This window comes from Ctenopharyngodon idella, chromosome 18, assembly GCF_019924925.1.
Source record: "Ctenopharyngodon idella isolate HZGC_01 chromosome 18, HZGC01, whole genome shotgun sequence".
Taxonomy (NCBI): Eukaryota; Metazoa; Chordata; class Actinopteri; order Cypriniformes; family Xenocyprididae; genus Ctenopharyngodon; species Ctenopharyngodon idella.
The window spans coordinates 6,609,744-6,633,969 of NC_067237.1; the positions used below are offsets into that span (position 1 = coordinate 6,609,744).

A 24,226-nucleotide genomic window follows, 5' to 3' on the forward strand; every position below is an offset into this window, starting at 1 on the left:
GACTTGTAAGAGTGATTCTCTCCAGAATTAATCTGTTGAGCCACCGTGAACAAAGTTGTTTGTGGTCTGTGGTTTTCATGTCTGACAGCTAGTATTTCCATCTGAACGAGGCCGATAATGGAAGTCTTGCAGCCCGTAAGTTGGTAACAAATAGTCAAAATTTTATATACATGTGTGTTGAAGAATTTTGTCAGCGCGTTGACACATCACATCAGATTACCTGAAACGTCTAATTAAGCCGCTGCTGGAAATACTGACAGACTTTAGGTACTAGATCACCCATGAGCACAGAAAAACACAACCTTAAAAGGTTCATATCAGGCACAAGTCAAAAAACTAGAACAAAGAATAAGAAAAATGTTAGCTTAGTGTTCAGCTGGAAATTAGATAATAATTATCCCTGAATATATAGGCCATACACTATGGCTAATGCAATATATTAGCGAAAGTTTGCCAAAAAATAATGTACGAGGTGGAGTGAACTGTGGCGCTAATAGTGACTCACAAATGTATACGTCGTGCAGAGAAGCTCAACTGCTAAAGTCAAGAATTTTGTTAAATAAATTTTGGTTTGTTTTTCACTTGAAAGATACCACACATGTCGCATGGGATAATTCTGTGATACTTTTGCGTCTTTTTTAAAAGCTTGATGCTGGTCGCTATTAGGCCTGTCACGATTATGAAATTTGGCTGACGATTCATTGTCTGACTATGTCATTGTCATTGTACGATTATGATGATTAATTGTCTGTTTTAGGGCTTTGTCATACATTTTTGTGTGCTTCATTCATTAAATAATTGTGATGAATTTAATTCTTTGTAAGTTATCATTTTGCAGGGTAATATTACAGTTAACACTTTTAAATATTAAAGAAATTTATACAATTCAGTAAATAACTGAAACAATCACAACAAACTAAAAAAGTAATTCTTGAAAAAATCTTTGGTGCAGAGTAATTTTATAAAATCTTAACATTAATAAAAACAAATTACTATTTGTATTCATATAAAATACATTCATGTATTCATACATTCATAATTTTTATATTTACATATATACAGTGGCAAGAAAAAGTATGTGAACCACTTGCAGAATCTGTGAAAATGTGAATAATTTTAACAAAATAAGGGAGATCATACAAAATGCATGTAATTTTTTATTTAGTACTGTCCTGAGTAAGATATTTTACATAAAAGATGTTTACATATAATCCATAAGACAAAAAAATAGCTGAATTTATTAAAATAACCCCTATTCATAAGTATGTGAACCTCTGATTCTTAATGCTGTGTGTGGTTACCTGGATGATCTACGACTGTTTTTTTGTTTTGTGATGATGGTTCATGAGTCTCTTGTTTATTCTGAGCAGTTAAACTAAGCTCTGTTCTTCAGAAAAATCCTCCAGGTCCTGCAGATTCTTCAGTTTTCCAGCATTTTTTGCATATTTGAACCCTTTCCAGCAGTGACTGAATGATTTTAAGATCCGTCTTTTCACACTGAGGACAACTGAGGGATTCAAACACAACTAATAAAAAAGGTTCAAACATTCACTGATGCTCCAGAAAAAAACATGATGCATTAATAGATGGGGGGTGACAACATTTGGAATTTGAAGATCAAGGTAAATTGTATTTAATTTGTCTTCCGCGAAACATGCAAGTATTTTCTGTTGCTTCCGAAGGGCAGTACTAAATGAAAAAAAAATGATATTCAAGCGAAATAAGAAAAATTTGGACCTCTTCATCCTGTTCAAAAGTTTTCACCCCCGACTCTTAATGCATCGTGTTTCCTTCTGAAGCATCAGTGAATGTTTGAACCTTTTTTAATAGTTGTGTTTGAGTCCCACAGTTCTCAAAATCATTCAATCACTGTTGTAAAGGGTTCAAATATGCAAAAGATGGTGGAAAACTGAAGAATTTTTGGGACCTGGAGATTTTTTCTGAAGAACAGAGCTCAGTTTAACTGCTCAGAATAAACAAGGGACTCATGAACAACCATCACAAAACAAAAAAACAGCCGTAGATCATTCAGGTAACCACGCACAATATTAAGAATCAATGGTTCACATACTTTTGAACTGGGTCATTTTAATAAATTCAGCTATTTTTTTTGTCTTATAGATTATATGTAAACATCTTTTATGTAAAATATCTTACTCAGGACAGCACTAAATAAAAAATAACATGCATTTTGTATGATCTCTCTTATTTTGTTAAAATTTTTCACATTTTCACAGATTCTGCAAGTGGTTCACATACTTTTTCTTGCCACTGTGTGTATATATATATATATATACACACACACACACAAATAACATACAGTTAAAAGATGCTTATTTTAAATGTATTGTGCAGCTTTTTAATGGGGCAACAACATATGATAGATACGACAGAACAAGATAGACTTTTAATAAACTTTCAGTGCGCAAAACCAGGATTATATGAAATTTACCATGCTGACTGTCGTAAGCCGGACGAGGCACGTTTTTTGAATTATTGACAGTCGCAGCAGAGGGAAAACGAGTTTTCGTGAACTTTAATTTAATGGTGTAAATATTCTTCTGTCCCTCATATTAAGCTATGGAATGGCTTCAAATTACTTAATTGACAAAAAATTGGTGCTTGTCTATTTCTTTTGGTCCATGGCTTCCCCTTGTGCCGTAGGCCTATAAAAGAGCGCAATAATCGTGGTTGTCTGAAACAACCGCAGTTAGATCAAATAACCGTGATCAGACGGTTATTTAAGTATCGTGACAGGCCTAGTTGCTATTCACTGCCATTATATGAATGAGGGTAAGCAGAACGTTTGAAAAAATTCTCCTTTTGTGGCCCATAAAAGAAGGGCACACAACATTAGAACAACAACAGGGTGAGGAAATGATGACTTAATTTTCATTTTATGGTAAACTATCCCTTTAAGATGGTGTCATTTAGGTTGAGATACAGCAGGCCTGACAGGGGTATTGGTGCTTAGAGAGGTGCTGACTGGAGGAGAGCCAGGCCTGATTTCCTCTGGCTGACACATGGGCACCCCCGCTGAGAGGCTGATGAGCGATTGTCATCCTTACCTGGAGCAAGACTCATCCTCTTTCGATCCCCTCTGAGTGGAATCAAAGGACAGAGAACTCCTAAGATTCGATGAGAGAACAATCCCATGCTTCTTGTTAAGCTGGAGGTAGAAGAGGGTCTCTTTGATGGGCTGCTCTTATGGCAAATCAGTATGGTCTTCCTGTCAAGAGCATCTGATTGGGTATCAGAGGAATACATGTGCTCTCTGAGATGTTCCCTAATACATTACCTGTCAGTTTTCAAAAGAACATTGTAATTTAGCAGTTCTGTTCCATGACTTTTACATGAACCTCAAACAAAGGAAACGTTAATGGTCCCTTCATGTGTGTGACAGTCAGTAATGGATAAATAAATGATGATGTAAGCGGGCCTGCTGGTGTCCACATTTATGAAAATATATAGTAGACCTTCCTGAAGTGCACAGGTATTTTAGGCAAGGCTACACTCTTACAAATGGTATTATCATTTTCTGTATTTCGCAAATAGTTTGACAAATAATTTCAGAAATGCATCCACAAGCATTTAGGAATGCAACACACATATTATTTTATGCAGGTGTTCATTATTGTCAGAAAAAAGGCAAAAGAAATGCAAACTGATTTAGATTTTTTTAGCTTTATAATAGTAGTGAATGGGGCTTGAGATTTTGAAGCCCCAAAAAGTGCATCCATCCATCATAAATATGGATATTTGCTTTCAGAAGGTCTATTAACCCCCTGGAGCCATATGGATTACTTTTATGATGGATGGATGCACTTTTTTGGGCTTCAAAATCTCAAGCCCCATTCACTACTATTATAAAGCTTAGAAGAGCCAGGATATTTTTTTAATATAACTCTGATTGTGTTAGTCTGAAAGAAGAAAGTCATATACACCCAGGATGGCTTGAGGGTGAGTATGGGATAATTTTTTTTTTTTTGCATTTTTGGGCGAACTATCCCTTTAAGTGTATTTTCATAATTAATGTGTTTCCATGCATACTGTGCGGTTTCAAATCCCTAGTTTCACTTTATTTCACTGATCTGGACAGCATGCTGTTCTACGCAAATATAAATACACAGATCAGGCATAACATTATGACCACTGACAGGTGAAGTGAATAACACTGATTATCTCTTCATCACGGCACCTGGAAGGAACAGTGGTGAACTGGCAACAGGGTCATGGGCGGCCAAGGCTCACTGATGCACGTGGGGAGCGAAAGCTGGCCCGTGTGGTCCGATCCAACAGACGAGTCACTGTATCTCAAATTGCTCAAGAAGTTAATGCTGGTTCTGATAGAAAGGTGTCAGAACACACAGTGCATCACAGTTTGTTGCTAATGGGGCTGCATAGCCACAGACCAGTCAGGGTGCCCATGCTGACCCCTGTCCACTGCTGAAACAGTGGGCACGTGAGCATCAGAACTGGACCACGGAGCAATGGAAGAAGGTGGCCTGGTCTGATGAATCACGTTTTCTTTTACATCACGTGGATGGCCGGGTGCGTGTGCGTCGCTTACCTGGGGAACACATGGCACCAGGATGCACTATGGGAAGAAGGCAAGCCGGAGGAGGCAGTGTGATGCTTTGGGCAATGTTCTGCTGCCAAACCTTGGGTCCTGCCGTCCATGTGGATGTTACTTTGACACGTACCACCTACCTAAGCACTGTTGCAGACCTTTCAACAGTATTCCCTGGTGGCTGTGGCCTCTTTCAGTAGGATAATGCGCCCTGACACAAAGCAAAAATGGTTCAGGAATGGTTTGAGGAGCACAACAACGAGTTTGAGGTGTTGGCTTGCCCTCTAAATTCCCCAGATCTCAATCTAATCGAGCATCTGGGGGATGTGCTGAACAAAGCAACTCGCAACTTACAGGACTTAAAGGATCTGCTGCTAACATCTTGGTGCCAGATAGCACAGCACACCTTCAGGGGTCTAGTGGAGTCCATGCCTCGACGGGTCAGGGCTGTTTTGGCAGCAAAAGGGGGACTAACACAATATTAGGAAGGTGGTCATAATGTTATGCCTGATCGGTGTATAATATAATATAAATAAAATATACATATTTAAAGTCACAGTTTATTTCTATTTTTGGATAGTTCCGAATGGTTGGTAACCTTTGAAGCCAAATTGGCTGGTGAGTGAATAAGTTAATTTCAGACGTTTCAACATACCCTTTTCAGACGAAGTAAAATGGGATTTGATTGTCATTATATGTTGACTTCTAAGCATCGTTTACGCTGTTACTGATGGTTAAATTTAGTATCATCCAGTACATTTCACTGAATTAACTGCATACTTTAAGTAAGTTTCATAGCGAACGCTCTCTCATTCTTTATTTGTTGTTTTTTTAGAGAGTTGCGTGTGAGATGGTATTATCATCGCCATAAAAGGTGTCATTTGCCACATTATTGACTGTAAAATTCCAACCGTTGGAACATTTTGGAATGTGAAAACAGAACTGAAATGCCTTTTCTCTACACACACCCACACACATATAAAAAATAAACAGATACATGCAGCCACCCACTATCTGCAATACACTATTAGACACAAGCACCGTCACTCTCTCTATGACTTCTTGTTTGTAGCAGGGCCTGGAGGAAATGTCCTTTCCCTAACAGGCAGTGAGCTATGGAGGCACTCTTCCATGGCAGGCTGTGTGGAGGTGTGACATCAGATAAAACCTGTGATAAAAGCAGGCTGGAAGCCCGTCATATGTGCACACTGCCTCTGCTGCTGCCAGGTTCCACAGCATGCCCTGTAATTACACTTGCTGCAAAATTACACAGCAGATGCATCGTGCTTGTTAATGTCATAACAGGAATGCTGCTAAGTGCCGACATGCATGTTCTGTGCACATTGGATCTTGTTTAAAGGGATAGTTCTTGCAAAAATCCAAACATATATGCTGTTATTTTTTGTAGAATACAAAATAAGATGAGATTTTCACAGTGACCAGTCTGTCAAGCTCCAAAAAAGACAGAAAAGCATCATAAAGTAGTCCGTATCCATATCTGCTATTTTATCTGCAAGTCTTTTGAGGCCATATGGTGGTCTCACTTCACAACCATGATATATTTTTGTGACAAACACCGAACAAGTACTAACATTTTGGGCTGTTCCTCCAAATCTATCATATGGCTTCGGAAGACTCTGTTATCTTGAGCATAGTAACTAAAACCATAACATAAAATTTTCATACTTGAAATAAAATAAGCGTCAACTGAAATAAAATCTTAAAGTACAATATTTCTCATTTTTGTTTAGTTTAACTTGAAGTACTAAAATAATGAAAACTAATAAATAAAAATCTATTTGGACATATTTACAAAAAAAAAACAATAATAAAAATGACAAATACACAAGAAAATGATTAAAAACTAACTAAATTTAAAGTGAAAAAATATACTAATTGAATATCAAATATAATATCAAAACAGAAACTAAAATAGTATATCATTGATACTGAAGTAACACAATTGCATTTCTTTTAAATGTTTTTAAATGCGATTACAATACATTGTGACAAGTGCTGGGTAGTAACTGATTACATGTAATCTGGATTATGTAATCAGATTCCAAAAATTAAGTTACTTGTAATTAGATTATATTCCTTGTTAACATATTATACATATTATTCACACAATGGCAGTAAATCATTAATTTGATTCTCCCTAATTCTTCTTTTACATTTTCCTTTCTAAAAAAGCATATCACATATATACATTCAGAAAGTATTCTAGTTTTGTAAAATTGCACACACAGACCAGCCACTAGTCAGGTGGCTATAATTACACAGAAGACTGAGAGGCCACAAAGCATTTGACCACTGGATTTACAGAAATCATTTCACTTTTAAGGAGTGTTTTCTCAGCATTGCAGTTCCATCATAATATATCCATATAATTTGGAAATGGTGTAAATTTAACACAAAACGAAAGTTCCATAAAAATAAAAAATCACCATATGAGTTTGAATTGACATGAGGGTGAGTAAAAAATGTCTGAATTTTCATTTTTGAGTGAACTAAATGAAGTAACAGGCAAAAGAAAATAAATCTAGTAAGGTTCAAAAGGCAGCTGGGTGGATGTATGTGACCTTTTGAGAAATGTCCTCTGAACATGCTCCTGTTTTGCTATCTAGTTTTGCCCTTTGAGCTCTTATTGTCTTGTCTTGTTTTTCTGTTCTATCCCTGAAACTGGGGAGGTAATGACACATACTGTCTTTTAGTGTGTGTGTGTGTGCGTGTGCGTGTGTTTTTGTGACATATCAGGACACAAATTTGTATAATGACATGGGTATGACATAGGTATTACAAGGAGAGGGTGACTTATGAAAACATTACCCCATGTCCCCATTTTTCAAAAGGCTTATAAATCATACAGAATGAGTTATTTTGAGAAAGTAAAAATGTGCACAGTTTCATGTGATGGGTAGGTTTAGGGGCGATAGAACATACGGTTTGTACAGTATAAAAATCATTACGCCTATGGAATGTCCCCACAATTCACAACAACAAACGTGTGTGTGTGCGCGTGTGTGTGTGTGTGCGTATTTTATAGGGAGTTGTTCCAGCTGGTTTTATGTTCAGTTGCAGATTTTGTAAGTCAGTTTGAGTGTGAAATGCTTTGTGACAGCTCATACTGCTCTGTCATCTTTCTTGAAATCAGTATTCCATCTTATTCTCACATATTAATTATTGAAACCCAGTGTGAACGTATGCAAGTATGTAAAATCATAATACTCATTCGGCGTGTGTTCCATCATGCAGTGGTGAGAACAGCTAGTGTTACTCTTGGCAGTGTGTTCATTAAACCAACTGTCTGAATTAAGAGCTGTAAACCTACTGAGATGCCTTCCTAGGCAATCTCATCATAGGCATCATAGGTGTGCTTCTGATGCACAGACTGTTCCAAAAGGTCAAACAAAATGATGTGGCTGTAAAACATTCCAAGGGTATGTTGAAACGACAACAATGTACTAAAAATGGAAATGTTTTTCCTTTGCTTTTTCCACATTCAGACAACAGTGTTGAACAAAACGATCCCCGTTCACACGGATCCGCAAAAACGACTAAAACGCTGTCAGGGCTCGACAATAAGGACTGGCCAATGGCCCGGGGCCAGTGTGAACGACGCTCAGGACAGTAGACGGAACTGTCACTTGCCCGATCGGGCCAGTGTTGTAGGATGTGCGATATATATCGTCTATGATATCGTAATTGTTGATTTAACGATCTGAAATTATCGAGTATCTCCCTCACTTTACAAAAACCAAACAAAAACACACCCACTGGGTGCACGCATGCACTACGTGACGTAGTCTAGTAAGATTAGGTTAGACTAGTGCGCATGCATATTTAGTGTAAGCATTCACTGCGTGATTTAGTCTATTAAAATGCATTTAGAATGCATCAGAAATCAAGATAAGGTGCAAAAATGACCCTGTATATCTTTCATATTTATACAGTTTAATATAGTTAACCAATATTAAACAAAGAGCGCCGTTTTTCTCCAAATATCAGCACGATTACAAATGTGATATTGATTTTATACAGCGTACAGTTTAATGAACAAGAACTGAATATCAAGTGACTTACATTTTAGACACCAAATCGCCTCTTTCGCTCTATTTCGCCTACGAAAATAGTTCCAAAGTCCACACAGCATTGTTTTGCGTCTCTGAGCAACACTTCCTGAATGAATCAGCCGTTTGAATGAATCGGTTGAATCTCAATGACTCGCTCATTAACAGGGACTTGCTGCCATCTACTGGCGGGTTTAATTTCACGTTTAAAGTGTCTTTTCATTTTTAAAATAATTTCAAATAACAGTATTTAACGTTTTATATTTTCAACATTTCAAAAAATTATTTATGCATCTGTAACTGCTCTTGACTGATTAGTAAATCTTTATTTAATATTTAATCTATAGTTATATAGTTAGCTATACATTAGATTAACAATTTCTGTACCTGAAAATCTCCTGTTTAAACCTACATGAAAAACTTGAAAAGCACCGTTTATTTTATTTATATGTTTGTTCTGTTGTATTTATTTTTGCTATTACTGATCATTTGATTATTTGTTACTATTTTATTACTTACTGTTTATTTGTCGAACAATATTTAAAATTTAAGTGAGTTAGAAAAACTACGGGCCAGTAGAAAAAATCCTTAGTGTTGAGCCCTGGCTGTATTATGCATGCCAGGCCAGTAGTTGGCGATGTCACTTTGTAAAGAAACATTACACGCCTATAGACTGAACACATAATACGCATGTGCATGATGTCACCATTTTCATAAATTTGTGTTTTTGTTGTTTACACAGAGAAAATAACGGTATAATTTTTATAAACTTGAAAACTTGAAACTCGAAAAGGAATAAAAAGTTTTTTAGTTGAAAACGGTGTCATGTAAACAGCCTTCTAGTTTGGCCCAAAATCTCTCTGAGAGAAAAGGCAATCCCAGAATGCATTGCAGAAATATTGATTATGAATATGTATTTTATTCACTACCAGAGAGTATTTATAAAAATAGTTCTCTACAATAATTGTGTGCTTTGATTATTTTACTTTTTTTTTTTTTTTTGTGCTTATTTATCAAGTTGTTAGCTTAGCCACATGCTAATGTCAGATTAGATTATTGGAATCAACTGTTAGTTTTGAGGTCTTACTAAAGATTATACTCTCAAAATCCATTGATTTCAGTGAGTATTATAAGTCTCAATGACATAGCGGAAAAATGCAAATGCTTTTGCTGCAACACGCAAATGATCAACGCTTTCATTTGTCACCCGACAAATATGTATTTTGCCCCATGAATTTCTGTTTATGCAAAACTTGTACTGAAACGGTACTGCAATAACTAGCAAAGATAATAAATTAAGACGATATCCAAAAAATGTTTAAAGGCGCAGTAAGCGAATTCGGAGAAATTTGTGAATTTGGGGGAGGAGCTATCAAGATAGGGTGTGATCCTTTTGGGTAGGGACGTGTTTGTTTTGTTGATTTCAAATATCAACACCATTTCTCAGAAATCGCTTACTGCACCTTTAAATATTGGGGAAAAATATCAGTAAAACATATTATCGGTTGATCTTTACAGATGTGTGATCTCAATTCAATCCCTTACAATGCTGATGCTGTCTTAAATGGCAGCTGCTTATGTTGACAGTAGGCAGTGAAGAAGCTCGCTAGGGTTTGAAACAGAGCTAAGAACTCCCCATTTACAATCCAGACTCAGCGATTCCCTAAAGGCATGAAGGCAGAATGTTGTGACGGGTGGCAGGTTCTACACTTAATAGGCGAGAGGAAGAAACGACAGCAGCAGAAAGTGACAGCTCAGTGGAGACGGACTGCAGATCTACGAGCCATTACCTATAGAGATAAAGAGACAGTTTGAAGAGCTGAGGTACTGCAGGAAGGAACACGAAGCAGAATGGCCACTGGGGAGACCTCAGTGACTGAGGTGCGATTTTCTGGGTGTTTCCACAGCTTTGCGCTCAGAATCTGAAAGCTGATTGGACAGCAGCAGGTGTCCCCCTTATTCTCCCCTCAAGACACCCGCTTCCATTTTAACAACCTCTGATCTCGGGAAAAAGCCCGGCCTGTTAGACGTTAATGCTCTCACTGAAGGCTTTAGGAAAGTACTGTAGTTGTGGATCAGCGCTGCAGTGGTGATGCTGTCTGTCAGTACAAGAGGTGAAGGGCACTGCATTATTGATGGGGCTCATTCAGCTTGACTGAGCAGACTCACATCTCAAACAGATTATTGACCAGCACCCTGGAGTCTTGGAGCTGGTGCGTGCCATGAGATGATATACATGCTCGCTCAACACATCAGTGGATAACCTTGTTATGCGCTCTCAGTGCAATGGGTGACGCATAAGGCCACAGATGAAACCTGATCCTGGAGTAAATTCCTGTGTTTATCTCAGTTAGAAGCCATGACTGGACTTAAGCCTTTTCTTTCAATAGGAAGCAAGACATTTGCAAATAGAAAACTAAATTAGTGTTGTACACGGTTGATGGTTCCCAGGGTGTTGCTATGTGGTTGCTAAGGTGCTATTTTAGTGCACTCCCGTGAAAATCATGAATTGTATTTGAATTGACCACACCCCACAGGAAGTTCAATTGGAATGACAGGAAGAGGAAAAATTGCATTTTTAAAAATTCAACATGCCTTCTGCAAATGAAGTGCTTTTCCCAAAATGTTAATTTATTAAAAATAATTTAATTAAATATATAAGCTAAATACAAATTTCTATAATATGTCATATTTCAAACATCCATATTCAAAGTTTTTTCTATACAAACTTACCTTTTCTAGTTTGAAAACTATTATGAATTTCTTTGAATTTTAATTGATTTTAATTTATTTCCTTACACATTCTGTTTGCAACCTCAAATTCATTTCAATTCAAGGATTGATTTAGCATTTAATAGTCATTCTCAATCACTTCTAAAGAATGATAACTACTGTAAAGGTAACTGTAACAATAACTATATTACCATCCACAACAAAGGATGATAAAACTGTTTATTATAAGCATGCCCTGCAGTTATGTTGTCTGCTACTTTAAATGCGCAAACTTTTTAGAGTCGGGTGGATTCTGAATGCCTATCAATGTTTTTATCATTCGTCAGCTGGGAAAAAAATCGGTAACACTTTGTTTTACAGTGCCGTAGTTACATGTTACTACATAGTAAGAGTAATAACAGTAAATTATGCATAATTACAAGTAACTAACCCTAAACCAAACCCTAACCCTAACTGTAACTCTATAGTAAGTACATGTAGTTAATTAATAGTATTCAGTGCTTATTTGAGTAATTACAATGTAACTACGGCACTGTAAAATAAAGTGTAACCAAAAAATCAGTCTGAAAGTGATTCCAACTATATTGTTCCTCTGTGTAATTATCGTTATAGCTGTGGTGTGGACTTTTTTTATTCTCATATTCATAATAAGATTATTAAAACACTACAATTACAGTTATCAGCCTTGATGTGAACAGCCGTTAAATGGGGCACAACCCTGGTTGCTGTGTAGTTTCTAGGGTGTTCTGGGTTCTTTTTAGGATGTTGCTACTGTGTTCGGGGTGGTGTTATGCAGTTTTATGCCCATGTTTACTCATCAATACCTGTTCAGTATTCAGTAGTAACCATTTTTCAGTGGTGCACTTTTACTCATTTCCAAGCATTTCCAATAATAAGCTTAATTTGCATATATACAACCCAATTTCCAGAAAAGTTGGGACATTTTGTTTAATGCAATAAAAACAAGAATCTGTTTTGTTAATTCTCTTTAACGTTTATTTAACTGACAAAAGTTGAAAGAAAATATTTCTAATGTTTTCACTGATCAACTTTTGATTTTGATGGCTGTAACACACTCCAAAACAATTGGGACAGGGGCATGTTTACCACTGTGTCACATCACCTTTTCTTGTAATTACACTTTTTAATCGTTCGGGGATTGAGGATACTATTTGTTGAAGTTTTGCGAGTGAAAATTTGCCCAATCTTGCCTGATACAAGACAGCTGCTCAACAATCTGTGGTCGTCATTCTAATTCAGGCCAGTCAAGCACATCCACTCTACATTTAATCTAATTGAGTGTAGAGTGTCTAAGAAACCTCATTCCGCACTTGTTGTAGCAAGTGCAGAATGAGGCCTGGCAGGAAAGATGTTATCTTGATGGCAGTATATGCCTCTGTACAATCCCAATATACAGCTCCACATCAATGGTACCTTCACACATATGCAATATGCACCATACCATGACACATGTTTGCTTTGCACCTTTCACTGATGAAAGTCTGAATGGTCCCCTTTGTCTTTGGGACTGAGAAATCAATGTCCGTTTTTTTTTTTTTTTTTCCAAAAACATGCTGAAACATGGACTCATCTGAACACAGCACACATTTTCACTGTCTTTTGGACCATCTGAGAAGAGCTTGGGCGCCATCTCTGCAAAGAATTAGATTTATCATTGCGTAACAGAGATTCAATTTGTATTTCTCAATGCAGAAGCAGACTATGTTAAGTGACAACGGTTCTCCAAAGTACTCCCAAGCCCATGTGGCTATATATAACACAGTAGCATGACAGTTTCTCATGCAATGTCGTCTGAGGGGTCAAAAGTCATGCACATTTAAAAGAGATTTCCTGCCTAGCCCTACACTGACTAAGATTTCTCTGATTCCTTAAATCTTTTCACATTATGTATGGTAGATGGTGAAAGACCTGAATTCTTTGCAATCTTTATTTTTGAATTGTTTGACACTTCTCTCATGAAATTTGGCACAAAGTGATGAGACATGATGACCCAACTTTGCTTGCAAAGACTGATTCTGTAGTGAATGCTCCTTTTATACCCAATCACGATACCACCTGTTCACCTGCTTATTGTGGACTGTTTCAAAACAGTTTAACTTGGATGTTCTATATTCTTTTCACTTTTATTTTGCCTCTGTCCCAACTTTTTTGGAGTGTGTTGCAGCCATCGAAATCAAAATTTGTTTATATTTACAAATTACAATTAAGTTGGTCATTTGGATGTTGAAAATGTTTTCTTTGTACTTTAGTCAGTTAAATAAAGGTTCAAGAGAATGAACAAATCACAGATTCTTGATTTTATTGCATTTAACAAAATGTCCCAATTTTTCTGGAAATGGGGTTATATATCTTAAGATGCAGTACAACCTTGTTAATTCTGTAGGCCAGAGAAAGGTAAGAAAATGGTCAAGAAAATCTATATTTCAGCACATACATTATTTCTAACTTTTGTGACAACTTTTCTGTGATCAAAACATTGACTAAATATCGTAAGTGGATCTTTAGGGAAAAATGCAACAGAAGTGTAGAACATGACTCCTTTAAAGTAACACCATTTACAATATGTTATAAGATCTGTAACATTGTACCCTGTGTTGTTTTTATGGAGTGTGGGAAAGATCATATCACATCCTGTTGTCTTTTGCTGCACTGTTTTCTTTAGTTAGGAATCATGATTAATTTATCCATATAGAATCTGTAGCCTTTGGAATTTAATCCTGGAAGTGGAATGCTCCAATGTTTACTAAATGCGGGATTGCAGTATTCTCTGTGTCCTCCCTAGTGACCTCTGTATGATCTAAACCACATTCTATATGTTTGATATGTGAGACTCAAAGAGCCAGACGTTACAAAAATGTTATTTCTGTCCACTCCTGACCTTCATATTAGATCAAAAAGTGGGCAGAAAATGAACACAAATTACAGTTTGCTGAAACTGTGTGATGCACAAATAAAAGAAAATTATTCGATAAAAACAAAAGTCACTAAGTGCAAATTACAAGGAAAAATGGCCTTGAATACAACCTTATGTTCACTTTTCTGTCCTCTCAGCTTTTTGTCAGTGCTCAGTGTCAATGCTATGGATGGATTTGACATAAGTGAACCATAATGCCCCAAATTAGACTTGCGTTGAACTTAAAACCAAAATAGCCACAGGACTGCGAATTATATGGAATGAACTTTTGATCTTTCTGGAATTACAAACTTCCGTTGCAGCAGATCAGTGTCAGTCTACGTATTAGCGCTGGTCTATCTAATGAGCCTTACAATGCATCCTCGTGACCTCTCTTGATAGATGTCAATGAATAATTTACCAAACCAACACTCAAAAGTGGAAATTTAGTATTCTTCCCCGCTACGTTGTGAATGCCTACGTATTGCTCTTTTGACCAATCTTATGCTCTTAAGCTTGAAAGAGCCATTTTCCAACCTGCGTTCTTCCAAATAGAAGATTAAGGAGAAAGTAATGAGAAGCCCTTTTCAGAGTTTTCTTTGTCAGAGAGCTTTTGAAGGCTTTTGTTGGTATTTGGAGGAGCAGTCGGGTCTATCACCTCTTTAAGACATGATGAAATGGCTTTTCTCTGCAGTCTCATTACCTTTTTTGATTGAGTTGCTTAGCGTTTCCTGTTCGAGTCCTTTCCGCCCACTCTTGATGGCTGAGATGTACGTTTAGCACTCCAAATGAGAACTCATTTACTCTCAGCAGGGAGTGAAGATTATGTATTTGTCTTTTTGTACAGGTTCTCATAGTTTCGTGTTGAATAGAGGATACACCTTTGACTGAAGTGGATCAATTTTAGTTTGATTCAAGCTCCAAGTTAGCTTTCATGTGTTTTAAAGTCTTTGAATGTTATGACATTTTTATGCACCATAATAGTACCGTTAGGGCTGGTTCACACAGAACGGGTTTTTTGCGGATAATTAAATTATTTCAGTTATTTCAAAGGTACTTACAGCCTACAACAGCAAAAGAACCAAAACACACAACGACACTGACCAAGCAAATAAATATAGTAAACAATAGGATAAAATCGAAAAATGATTTCTATATTTTTGCCACTAAATTACAGAAAAAGCATACTCTCGTTCTCCTGTTCTCTCTCACTCAAACGTACACACACACAGTACGGACACACAATCGCATAGAAACATGTTATCTGTGATAGTTTAGGAACTTAAAAGCTATGACATTTCTAACTAGCAAGGTAGTAACGGCACTGTTCTTGAAGCAGATAAACTTATAGTTTCGCTATTAGTAGAGATGCACAGACTCAGGTAATTCACACAAGCTTAATCTCTCTCTCTGTCTCTCTCTCTCTCTCTCTGTCTCTCTCTCTCTCTCTCTCTCTCTCTGTCTCTTTCTCTGTAATAACTGCATTAATAACGCCACTTGGCATCGTGGCTGCATTACCACCTTGGGTGTGCATTATTTTCTAATAATTCAACGGCCCATCATCAATTATTCCTTACTTATGTTACATTTATAGAACATTCATGGTAAGCTTTTTTTAAACCTCTTTTTCTCTATTCAGGCCTCTCGGTAGCCGTGCAGAAGTTCTCCCAGTCTTTACAGGAGTTCCAGTTTGAGTGCATTGGTGATGCAGAAACGGATGATGAGGTGAACATCGGTAAGTGTGAAGTCAGCTGGTGATTTGCTACTGCTTGTAGATGCATGTAGGAATGACAAATCACAAATGGGATCTCTTTAATATCTCTATTATCTCTCCTAGACAGCAATTAGATTAAATGCAGAGCAAATGGAAATGTTTGCTGAAGTCTCCTGCTTGGGTTCCCCAGACAACCCTCTACACACACATTGGCAATAGAATCGCCATTGGCTAGTACATTTTTTAGTTTATCTGCCAGATAGACGGGCACACACAAAAATATGATATACATTATATGTATACATTGCAAATTAAATCAGCTTATCTTCAAAAAAATGACAGATTTTTACAAAGATACATTAATTTGAAAGCATAACAAATAAACTAACAAACATCAGGCAATCAAGCGGGTTTTTTATGATAGAGTAATTATAACTAAAATGTGGCAACCGTGCATGAAACTGTATGAATATGTTATATTAAACTGAACTTGGTGGTGATGCTTGAGACGTCACTGGTCATTCAGTGTTTCTGTAAAAAAACAATAATACTAACATTAATGCTAATAAAATAACACAAACACTACTAAAATGTAATAAAATGTGCTAAGGTTTGACAGGCTGCTGGGCTTTTGAATATTAATCATGCTGCCTACGTGCGCTCAAACTAATCAAAACTGAAATCAAAACCCGGACGGTGATAAATGAGCACTAGCCATTGGGGTTGCCATTTGTGCAATTGTTCAAAAAGTCTAAAATAATGAGTATTTCCAAACGAACTCTGTCATTTTGACAGGAAAAATAATACAAGAATGAATGTAATGTAATGTAGTGTCTGAATTCAAAATGGTATGTAAGACTCTCTCTTTGCGTTCATGCAAGAAAAAGCAACAAAGACCATAAATAACAATGTCTATACACTAGAGCTTGGTTATCAACCTGAACGGCGGCTGAAAACAGCCACTGTATGAAAACTACATCTCTCAGTTGGATAAAGCAAACCACTGTCAAGCTAGTAAAGTTTTGATGGATGACGATTGTAATGAAGGTAAAGAAAATTACAGTGACATACAGGAGTCCTGCATTAGGCACATGTGAGTCCATTATTATTTATGCACAAACAAACCATGGTTGTGGTCAAAGTGATGGGTTTAGTGATCTTTTGGCTTCTCCCTGTGGTTCTGTTTGGTATGGCAGGTTGACTTGTGCTTATTTAAGAGCAAGTACTTTTGAAATGTAAAGAATGTCTGCGTTGAAGTATTCAGGAGCTTTCAGTCTGTCTTATCAGGCCACGATTAATCGAAATCGAATCGAAAACGTGATTTGGCTTAGTGCAATTATGACATCGCAAAGGCTGTGATTTTTTTTTCGATTTTTAATTATATAAATATGTACACAGCATGTTAGTTAAGTTCTGCTCTGTGATCAGTAGTAAATTACACTCCATGAAAGCACTGCATTTGAAAAAGCAAAACACGTCAAACATACAAACTTTCCAAACATGAAAAGCATTTATGAACCTTTTGTCCAACAAAAGACAACATTTAATAATATGTTTTTACTCCAGATTCAATTCATAACATCAGTCGAGTGTTTGAAATAGCATTTTGATTAGCATTGCATTATAAATTTTTTTATTATTATTATTTATTATAACATAAATACCCGAGAAGGTTTGAGGAACACATATAAACCATGTATTGTCGTAGACGTCTGTTTATTATATTCGTGTTTAATCAATCAAAGCATTTCTATCTTCTTTTTATTCAGTCACAGCGATAGTATGATGGCCATAGGGGATTTCCTGGAATGACATGCATTATATTGCAGTACTTCTGCGAGACATACACTCCTGAACAAAATCTTAAGACTGGGGGAAACATTACAAGTATTTGCATTTAGATCAGGGGAACACGCAGGATGACCCAAAAGAGTGACGTTATTCTCTTGGAAGAAGTCCTTCGTCAGGCGGGCGTTGTGAACTGCAGCGTTGTCCTGTTGAAAGACCCAACCATTACCGTACAGACAAGGGCCCTCGGTCAGGAGGGAAGCCCACTGCAACATGTCCATATAGCCAGCCGCCGTTTGACGCCCCTGCACAAACTGAAGCTCCATTTTCCCATTGAAGGAAAAAGCACCACAGATCATGATGGAGCCTCCTCCACTGTGCCGTGTAGAAAACATCTCCAGTGGGTTCTCCTTGTCATGCCAGTAACGTTGGAAGCCTTCAGGACCGTCCAGGTTAAATTTTTCTCGTCAAAGAATAAAACTTTCTTTGTATGTTTGGTGCTCCCTTGCAAATTCCAAATGGGCAAGTTTGTGGCATTGGAGGAGACATGGCCTTTGAAGACGTTTTTTGTTCTTTAAGCCCTTCTCTCGCAGATGCCGTCTTATAGTTATTGTGCTGCAGTCAGCATCAGTAAGGGCCTTAATTTGGGTCGAGGATCGACTGTGTCTTCACGGACAGCCCATCGGATCCTCCGGCTCAGTGCAGGTGAAATTTTTTTGAGTCTACCACTTGACTGTTTTTGTCCCATAACTCTCAGGATCTTTTAAGAAATGTAAAATGACTGTCTTACTGCGTCCAACCTCAGCAGTGATGGCGCGTTGCAAGAGCCCTTGCTTGTGCAGCTCAACAATCCTGCCACGTTCAAAGACAGAAAGCCTTTTTTCCTTTGCCATCAGGAGATCATGACAGTGTGAAGGACAATGACATGAAAGCCATATTTTTGTGCAGCTTTTTACTTTTTAAGGCTGTGGTCTCAAACTTTTGATCAGCTGATGAACAGCCTGTTTGAGTTTAAATGCAGTTTTCAATAAATTGCCTACTCTCTTTTTTTTTTTTTGTCTCTTGCTCCTGTTTTTTCTTTTGACATTTTGAAGCAGTACTTACAACCTGGTTATGATCCAATAGCACAAAATGTGAATACTTGTAATGTTTCCCCTGGTCTTAAAGGGTTAGTTCACCCAAAAATGAAAATTCTGTCATTAAGTACTCGCCCTCATGTCGTTCCACACCTGTAAGACCTTTGTTCATTTTCAGAACACAAATTAAGATATTTTTGGTAAAATCCGATGGCTCAGTGAGGCCTGCATTGACAGCAAGTTAATTTACACTTAAATTAGAAAGGTACTAAATATGTATTTAAAACAGTTCTTGTGACTGGTTCAACCTTAATGTTATGAAGCGACAAGAATACTTTTTGTGAGCCAAAAAAAAAAAAAAAAAGACTTTATTCAACAATATCTAGTGATGGGCGATTTCAAAACACTGCTTCATGAAACTTCGAAGCTTTATGAATCTTTTGTTTCGAAGCAGTCATGTGAACCATTGAAATTTCGAAATTACGCTCCGAACTACTGATTTGAAACAAAAGATTCGTAAAGCTTAGAAGCTTCATGAAGCAGTGTTTTGAAATCTCCCATCACTAGATACTGTTGAATAAAGTTGTTATTTTGTTTTGTTTTTGGCGCACAAAAAGTATTCTCGTCACTTCATTACATTAAGGTTGAACCACTGTAGTCACATGAACTGTTTTAAATATGTCTTTAGTACCTTTCTGGGCATTTGAAAGTGTAAATTAACTTGCTGTCAATGCAGGCCTCACTGAGCCATCGGATTTTATCAAAAATATCTTAATTTGTGTTCCGAAGATGAACGAAGGTCTTACGGGTGTGGAACGACATGAGGGTGAGTAATTAATGACAGAATTTTCATTTTTGGGTGAACTAACCAGTATTTGGAGTATCTGCTCAAGGGCACCCTCCAGTGTCCAGTATGAAACAGACGTGTTTAGCGCCAAGTAAAGCTCACTCAGTCCTATTCTGGGTGAAGATAGGAACAATAATTCCTCTCTCTGAAGAACTTTGAGGGAAATATGTTTATCAATATGTTTTTCTCCATGTACAAAAGTGTACAGGGTTTTTTTTTTTTTTCACAGTGGATGCATAAGAGGCACATATTTCATATTAAATACATGGACTCTGTTTTTGATTTTGCATACCTGCTGACAAAACTAAAGAAATTATTGTCACAGATTTTATCATAATAATATAATATTTCATGGTTTAAAAATGAACACATTTCTCTTTGCTGCAGAAGTACAGTATAAGAGTAAATGTCAAGCATCTTAAGGGGGTCTTGCAGTATTGATTTGGAGAAGGAGGGGGCCTTGCAGTAAAAAAGGTTGAGAATGACTGCGCTAGAGTTTACAATCTGTCAAAGGACGGCGTGAATCTATTCATATCAATGGGAATAGTACACTGTAAAGGCAGAGGGGAAAAACACAACTGTATGCGGTTCAGTCCACTGTATTCCCACTTTTTCAATATTGAATGTCTCTTCACGTTCTCATAAATGAGATAATGCATTTTTTCCTGTCAAATGCTCAGTCAGCGGGTTCTAGTGTAGGTGCCCTAAAGCGGTCATAGGATACAACATACAGTGAAAATAAATCTGTGCTAAACTGATTCTAAGCCTATAGCTAAAATTAACAATTTATTAGCTAGTCAATGGCTAACGACAAACATTGTTTAGTCCCCTAGCTTGAAGTTTAGTAACACATGCAAATGATTTACTCACAGTGTAGAGGGTTGCCTCACATGGAGTTTCAGAAGAAAGCTCAATGATCACTCAAACTATGCTCGTACCTTTTCTCATCAAATAGAAATATTTTGATGTTTTTAGAAGAAATATCCGATTCGTAAATTATAACCGAGAAGTCCATTAACTCGCCTAAGCTATAAAAAAGCAACATCTGAGTGATAAAATGCTCTTCCAAATCCATTAAAGACAATCTGCTTAACCATTCTGAGATCATTTTAATGGAAAGTTCCCCTAGTGCTCTGAAGAATATTTTCCTTCCCAAATCCCAAATGTCCTGCACACTGCCACAGATGGATGGGATTGCCATCTTCATCAAGACCTATCCCTGGAAATTCCATAATTCCATATTCATTGGAGCATAAAGGGATTTCTAGGCTTTTTTTCTCTTTTACTCTCGGCTATTGATCAGAAACTTTTAAAAGTCTTTAACGTGTGAGCAGGCACAGAAGGACTTTGTTTTGATTAATAAATGTATTCTGTTATGAAAGCAAGCATTGGGTATGCTGATATCCTGTCCCAATCCAGATTTAGCTCAACAGCTCAAGGCAGGTCTCAGTGAGATTGCCTGCCCAGCATGCATAATGTATTGTATTGATTTGCTTACATTCCAGACCAAAAGGTTTCATCTCAGCCCTTTAAAAGATCAGAGTAACTAATTGTGATTTGTGTCAGAGATTAAGGAAAATACAGACCGCTCACCCTCGGTGGGCACTGAGCAGATGTGCTGAGAGTTCATATGCTCTGAAGGGTTGATCACTCATTCTGTTCTGTCTCTTTTTGCATCCATTCATCTCTTCCTGTCCTCCTCTCATTCCACCGTTCTCTTCTTATGTGTCATTACTTTGTTTATTATCTTCCTGTCCTGCTCTGTGCATTGTGTGCTGGCTTGACACTCAGACCATCTGCATCTAACAGTTGGCTTCCAGTCTTTCCGTACTCTCGATCGCACAAAGCAACCTGTCATTTAGCCTACTACCTTTTCTGCCTTCTTTTCCTAGGGAATCTGATGGGAGAAAAGCTAATTAAATGTGTTGAGGTGTGGCAAAGCAAGCTTATAATGGAGTTCAATTTGGCCCTTTTATATCCCCATCTGGTCGTCAGATAGGAATGTTGTGAATTTTTGCTGTTTTTTGCTATTTGTGTGGTTAAAAGGGATGTTGGGCAAGCTGACCATAGTGGGAATGTTTTGGAAGGTAGCAACACAAAGGCATCTTTACGGCTGTTTAGCTAATGGACAGCTTTAATGGACAGAAGCGTTGATAGGTAGGAAATAACAGGGCTACAGCTATTGATTTACACGTGTACTGTGGCGGAATGATTTTGGTTTGCATTCCATAGACAAGTGAATGTGGATGAATCCTGTGACTGCATGTTAATGCAATCTCTTTGACATGAATCCAGCATTTTGTTCATAGTCCGTTCAGTGAAACTCTGATGAATACTGTGCACAAAAATAGCGGGCCAGGCACTTTGCAAAATCGCAAGATTCAATCTAACGGCTTTAGGCAACTTTCAGGAATGTACAGTAGCTGTGGAGATTTGCTTAAAAGGTTAGTTCACCCAAAAATTCTGTCATTAATTACTTACCCTCATGTCGTTCCAAACCCATAAGACATTTGTTCATCTTCGGAACACAAATAAAGATCTTTTTAATGAAATCTGAGAGCTTTCTGTCCCTCCATATACCCTAAGCAGCTACCGTTTTCAAGCCACAGAAAGGCAGTAAAGGCATCATTATACCATTGGTATAACTCCGTGTCTACACCAAATGCGAGTGGCATGACATGACACAACAAAAGCAAATATAACTCATTATAATCAGCGATGCTGTCTACACTGGGTGTGGCCTGGTGCGAAGCTACACAACAAATTCCTGACAGGAAACTAATGCCTGTTCTATTTCTGATGTATTTCAAGCATTGTCAAGCTGTGGCGTCTGGTTTAAACACTGAAGCATTTCATTCAACCAAGTTTTGAAGCAAGATTTCCAATTTCAGAGTATTATTTTTTTAAAGGGGACCTATAATGCCCCTTTTAAAAGATGAATTTACATCTCTGGTGTCCCCAGAATTTGTCTGTGATGTTTCAACTCAAAATACCCCACAGATCATTTATTATAGCTTGTCAAATTTGCCCCTATTTGGGTGTGAGCAAAAACACGCCATTTTTGTGTGTCCATTTAAATGCAAATGAGCTGATGCTTCCAGCCCACTTTCCAAAAGAGGGCGGAGCTTTAATAGCTCGCGCTTCAGTTGCTCAACAACAACAAAGCTGGAGAATCTCACGCAGCTGACGATTGTCAGTAACGGTGTTCAGACTTACATTGTTCAAACCGGAGTCAGACACTGATGGAGAGACTCAGGAAGAAGTTACAACTTTTAGAATGCAACTGGATGTTTCTGAATGGTTAGTGGATAAATTTATGTAGTTGCTGTGGAGTTGATTCAACTCATCGACTAGCATGTGCCATCATGTTAATCTTTTGTGCAAATCCAGCGTTCAATTGACCCTCGTTTGTGAAGCAGTCCAGGGTAAAATAACGGCATGGTAACAACACCCTACTACAACAACTCTAACTCTTCTCTAAAGCAGCCCAACATGGCCTCGTCCCCTTTGTTACGTGTTCTCGGGGGCGGGGTTTATGTAAATTTTAGGGTTAGTGATGTCACTAACCCGGGAAGTCAAGTCAAGTCATCTTCATTTATATAGCGCTTTTCACAATACAGATTGTTTCAAAGCAGCTTCACAGTGATAATAGGAAAATTAATTGACAGAGATTGTCAATTAAGAAGTTTGTTGTAGTCCCTACCAGCCGTTTGTTGTAGTCCTTAAACAGCGAATTCTTTAAAAGAAAATATCTCCCTTTGCATTGAAATTTTAGCGTCACAACTTTGCAGATGTTGTTTATGGTCTAACAGCAACATCATACACTAACTAAAGTTAAAAAAGTGAAATCATAATCAACCACCCTTTTAAGGATCATACCCATCAAAAAAGATTGTTTGTTGAGGTGCTTGGGAGAGAATATCAGAAAACCCCCCAATTTTTTTTTTTAGATAACTTTAATTTAAAACAGTTTATTTAATTGCTTAATAAAACTAAAATAAATGTTAAGAATAATAAAAATAAAAATAAAATAGTTTTTAAATTATACTTAAATTCACAGCTGTACAAAATAGCAGTATTATAGCAGCCATCAGCTATTCTTCCTTCTAGATAATGCCACTGTTGGCATCGATCATTGAAGACCCCATATCGGTTGACCACGAGAAACAAGTTCTCATCTATCACTCTTCATGGAAAGTTTTCAAAGTGTCTGGTATTTCTGTTGTGCTCCCATAGTGTCCCAGCCCTAAAAGGGTAAGATTACTCTTACTGAAGAAAAATGTAATTGTCTTGTGGAATCAATCTGGTCATCGATGAAAGTGAGCTTTCGGAGTGACTTGACCGGACCCCTCGTGTGCTGTGGGACCAGAATCTTGATGTAGCTGAGCTGCAATCTACTTTGAAGCTCCAACCAGTCTGCGTCGCATCAGCAGTCTGTCTGGGAGTACAGACAGGGTCACCTGACCTCCTATCGATTTCATTCCATGACTTCCTGCTGTGACATTCACAATCCA

General features: G+C 37.4%; 1 protein-coding gene across 1 annotated transcript in view; it reads left to right on the plus strand.

The window, feature by feature from the left end:
- LOC127500074 (rho GTPase-activating protein 42) overlaps positions 1–24,226 on the plus strand; it is a 130,942-nt gene that overhangs the window by 16,433 nt on the left and 90,283 nt on the right. Inside the window, 1 exon segment of the mRNA XM_051870963.1 lies at positions 15,927–16,022. Within this exon segment, the coding sequence (XP_051726923.1) occupies positions 15,927–16,022 (96 nt within the window).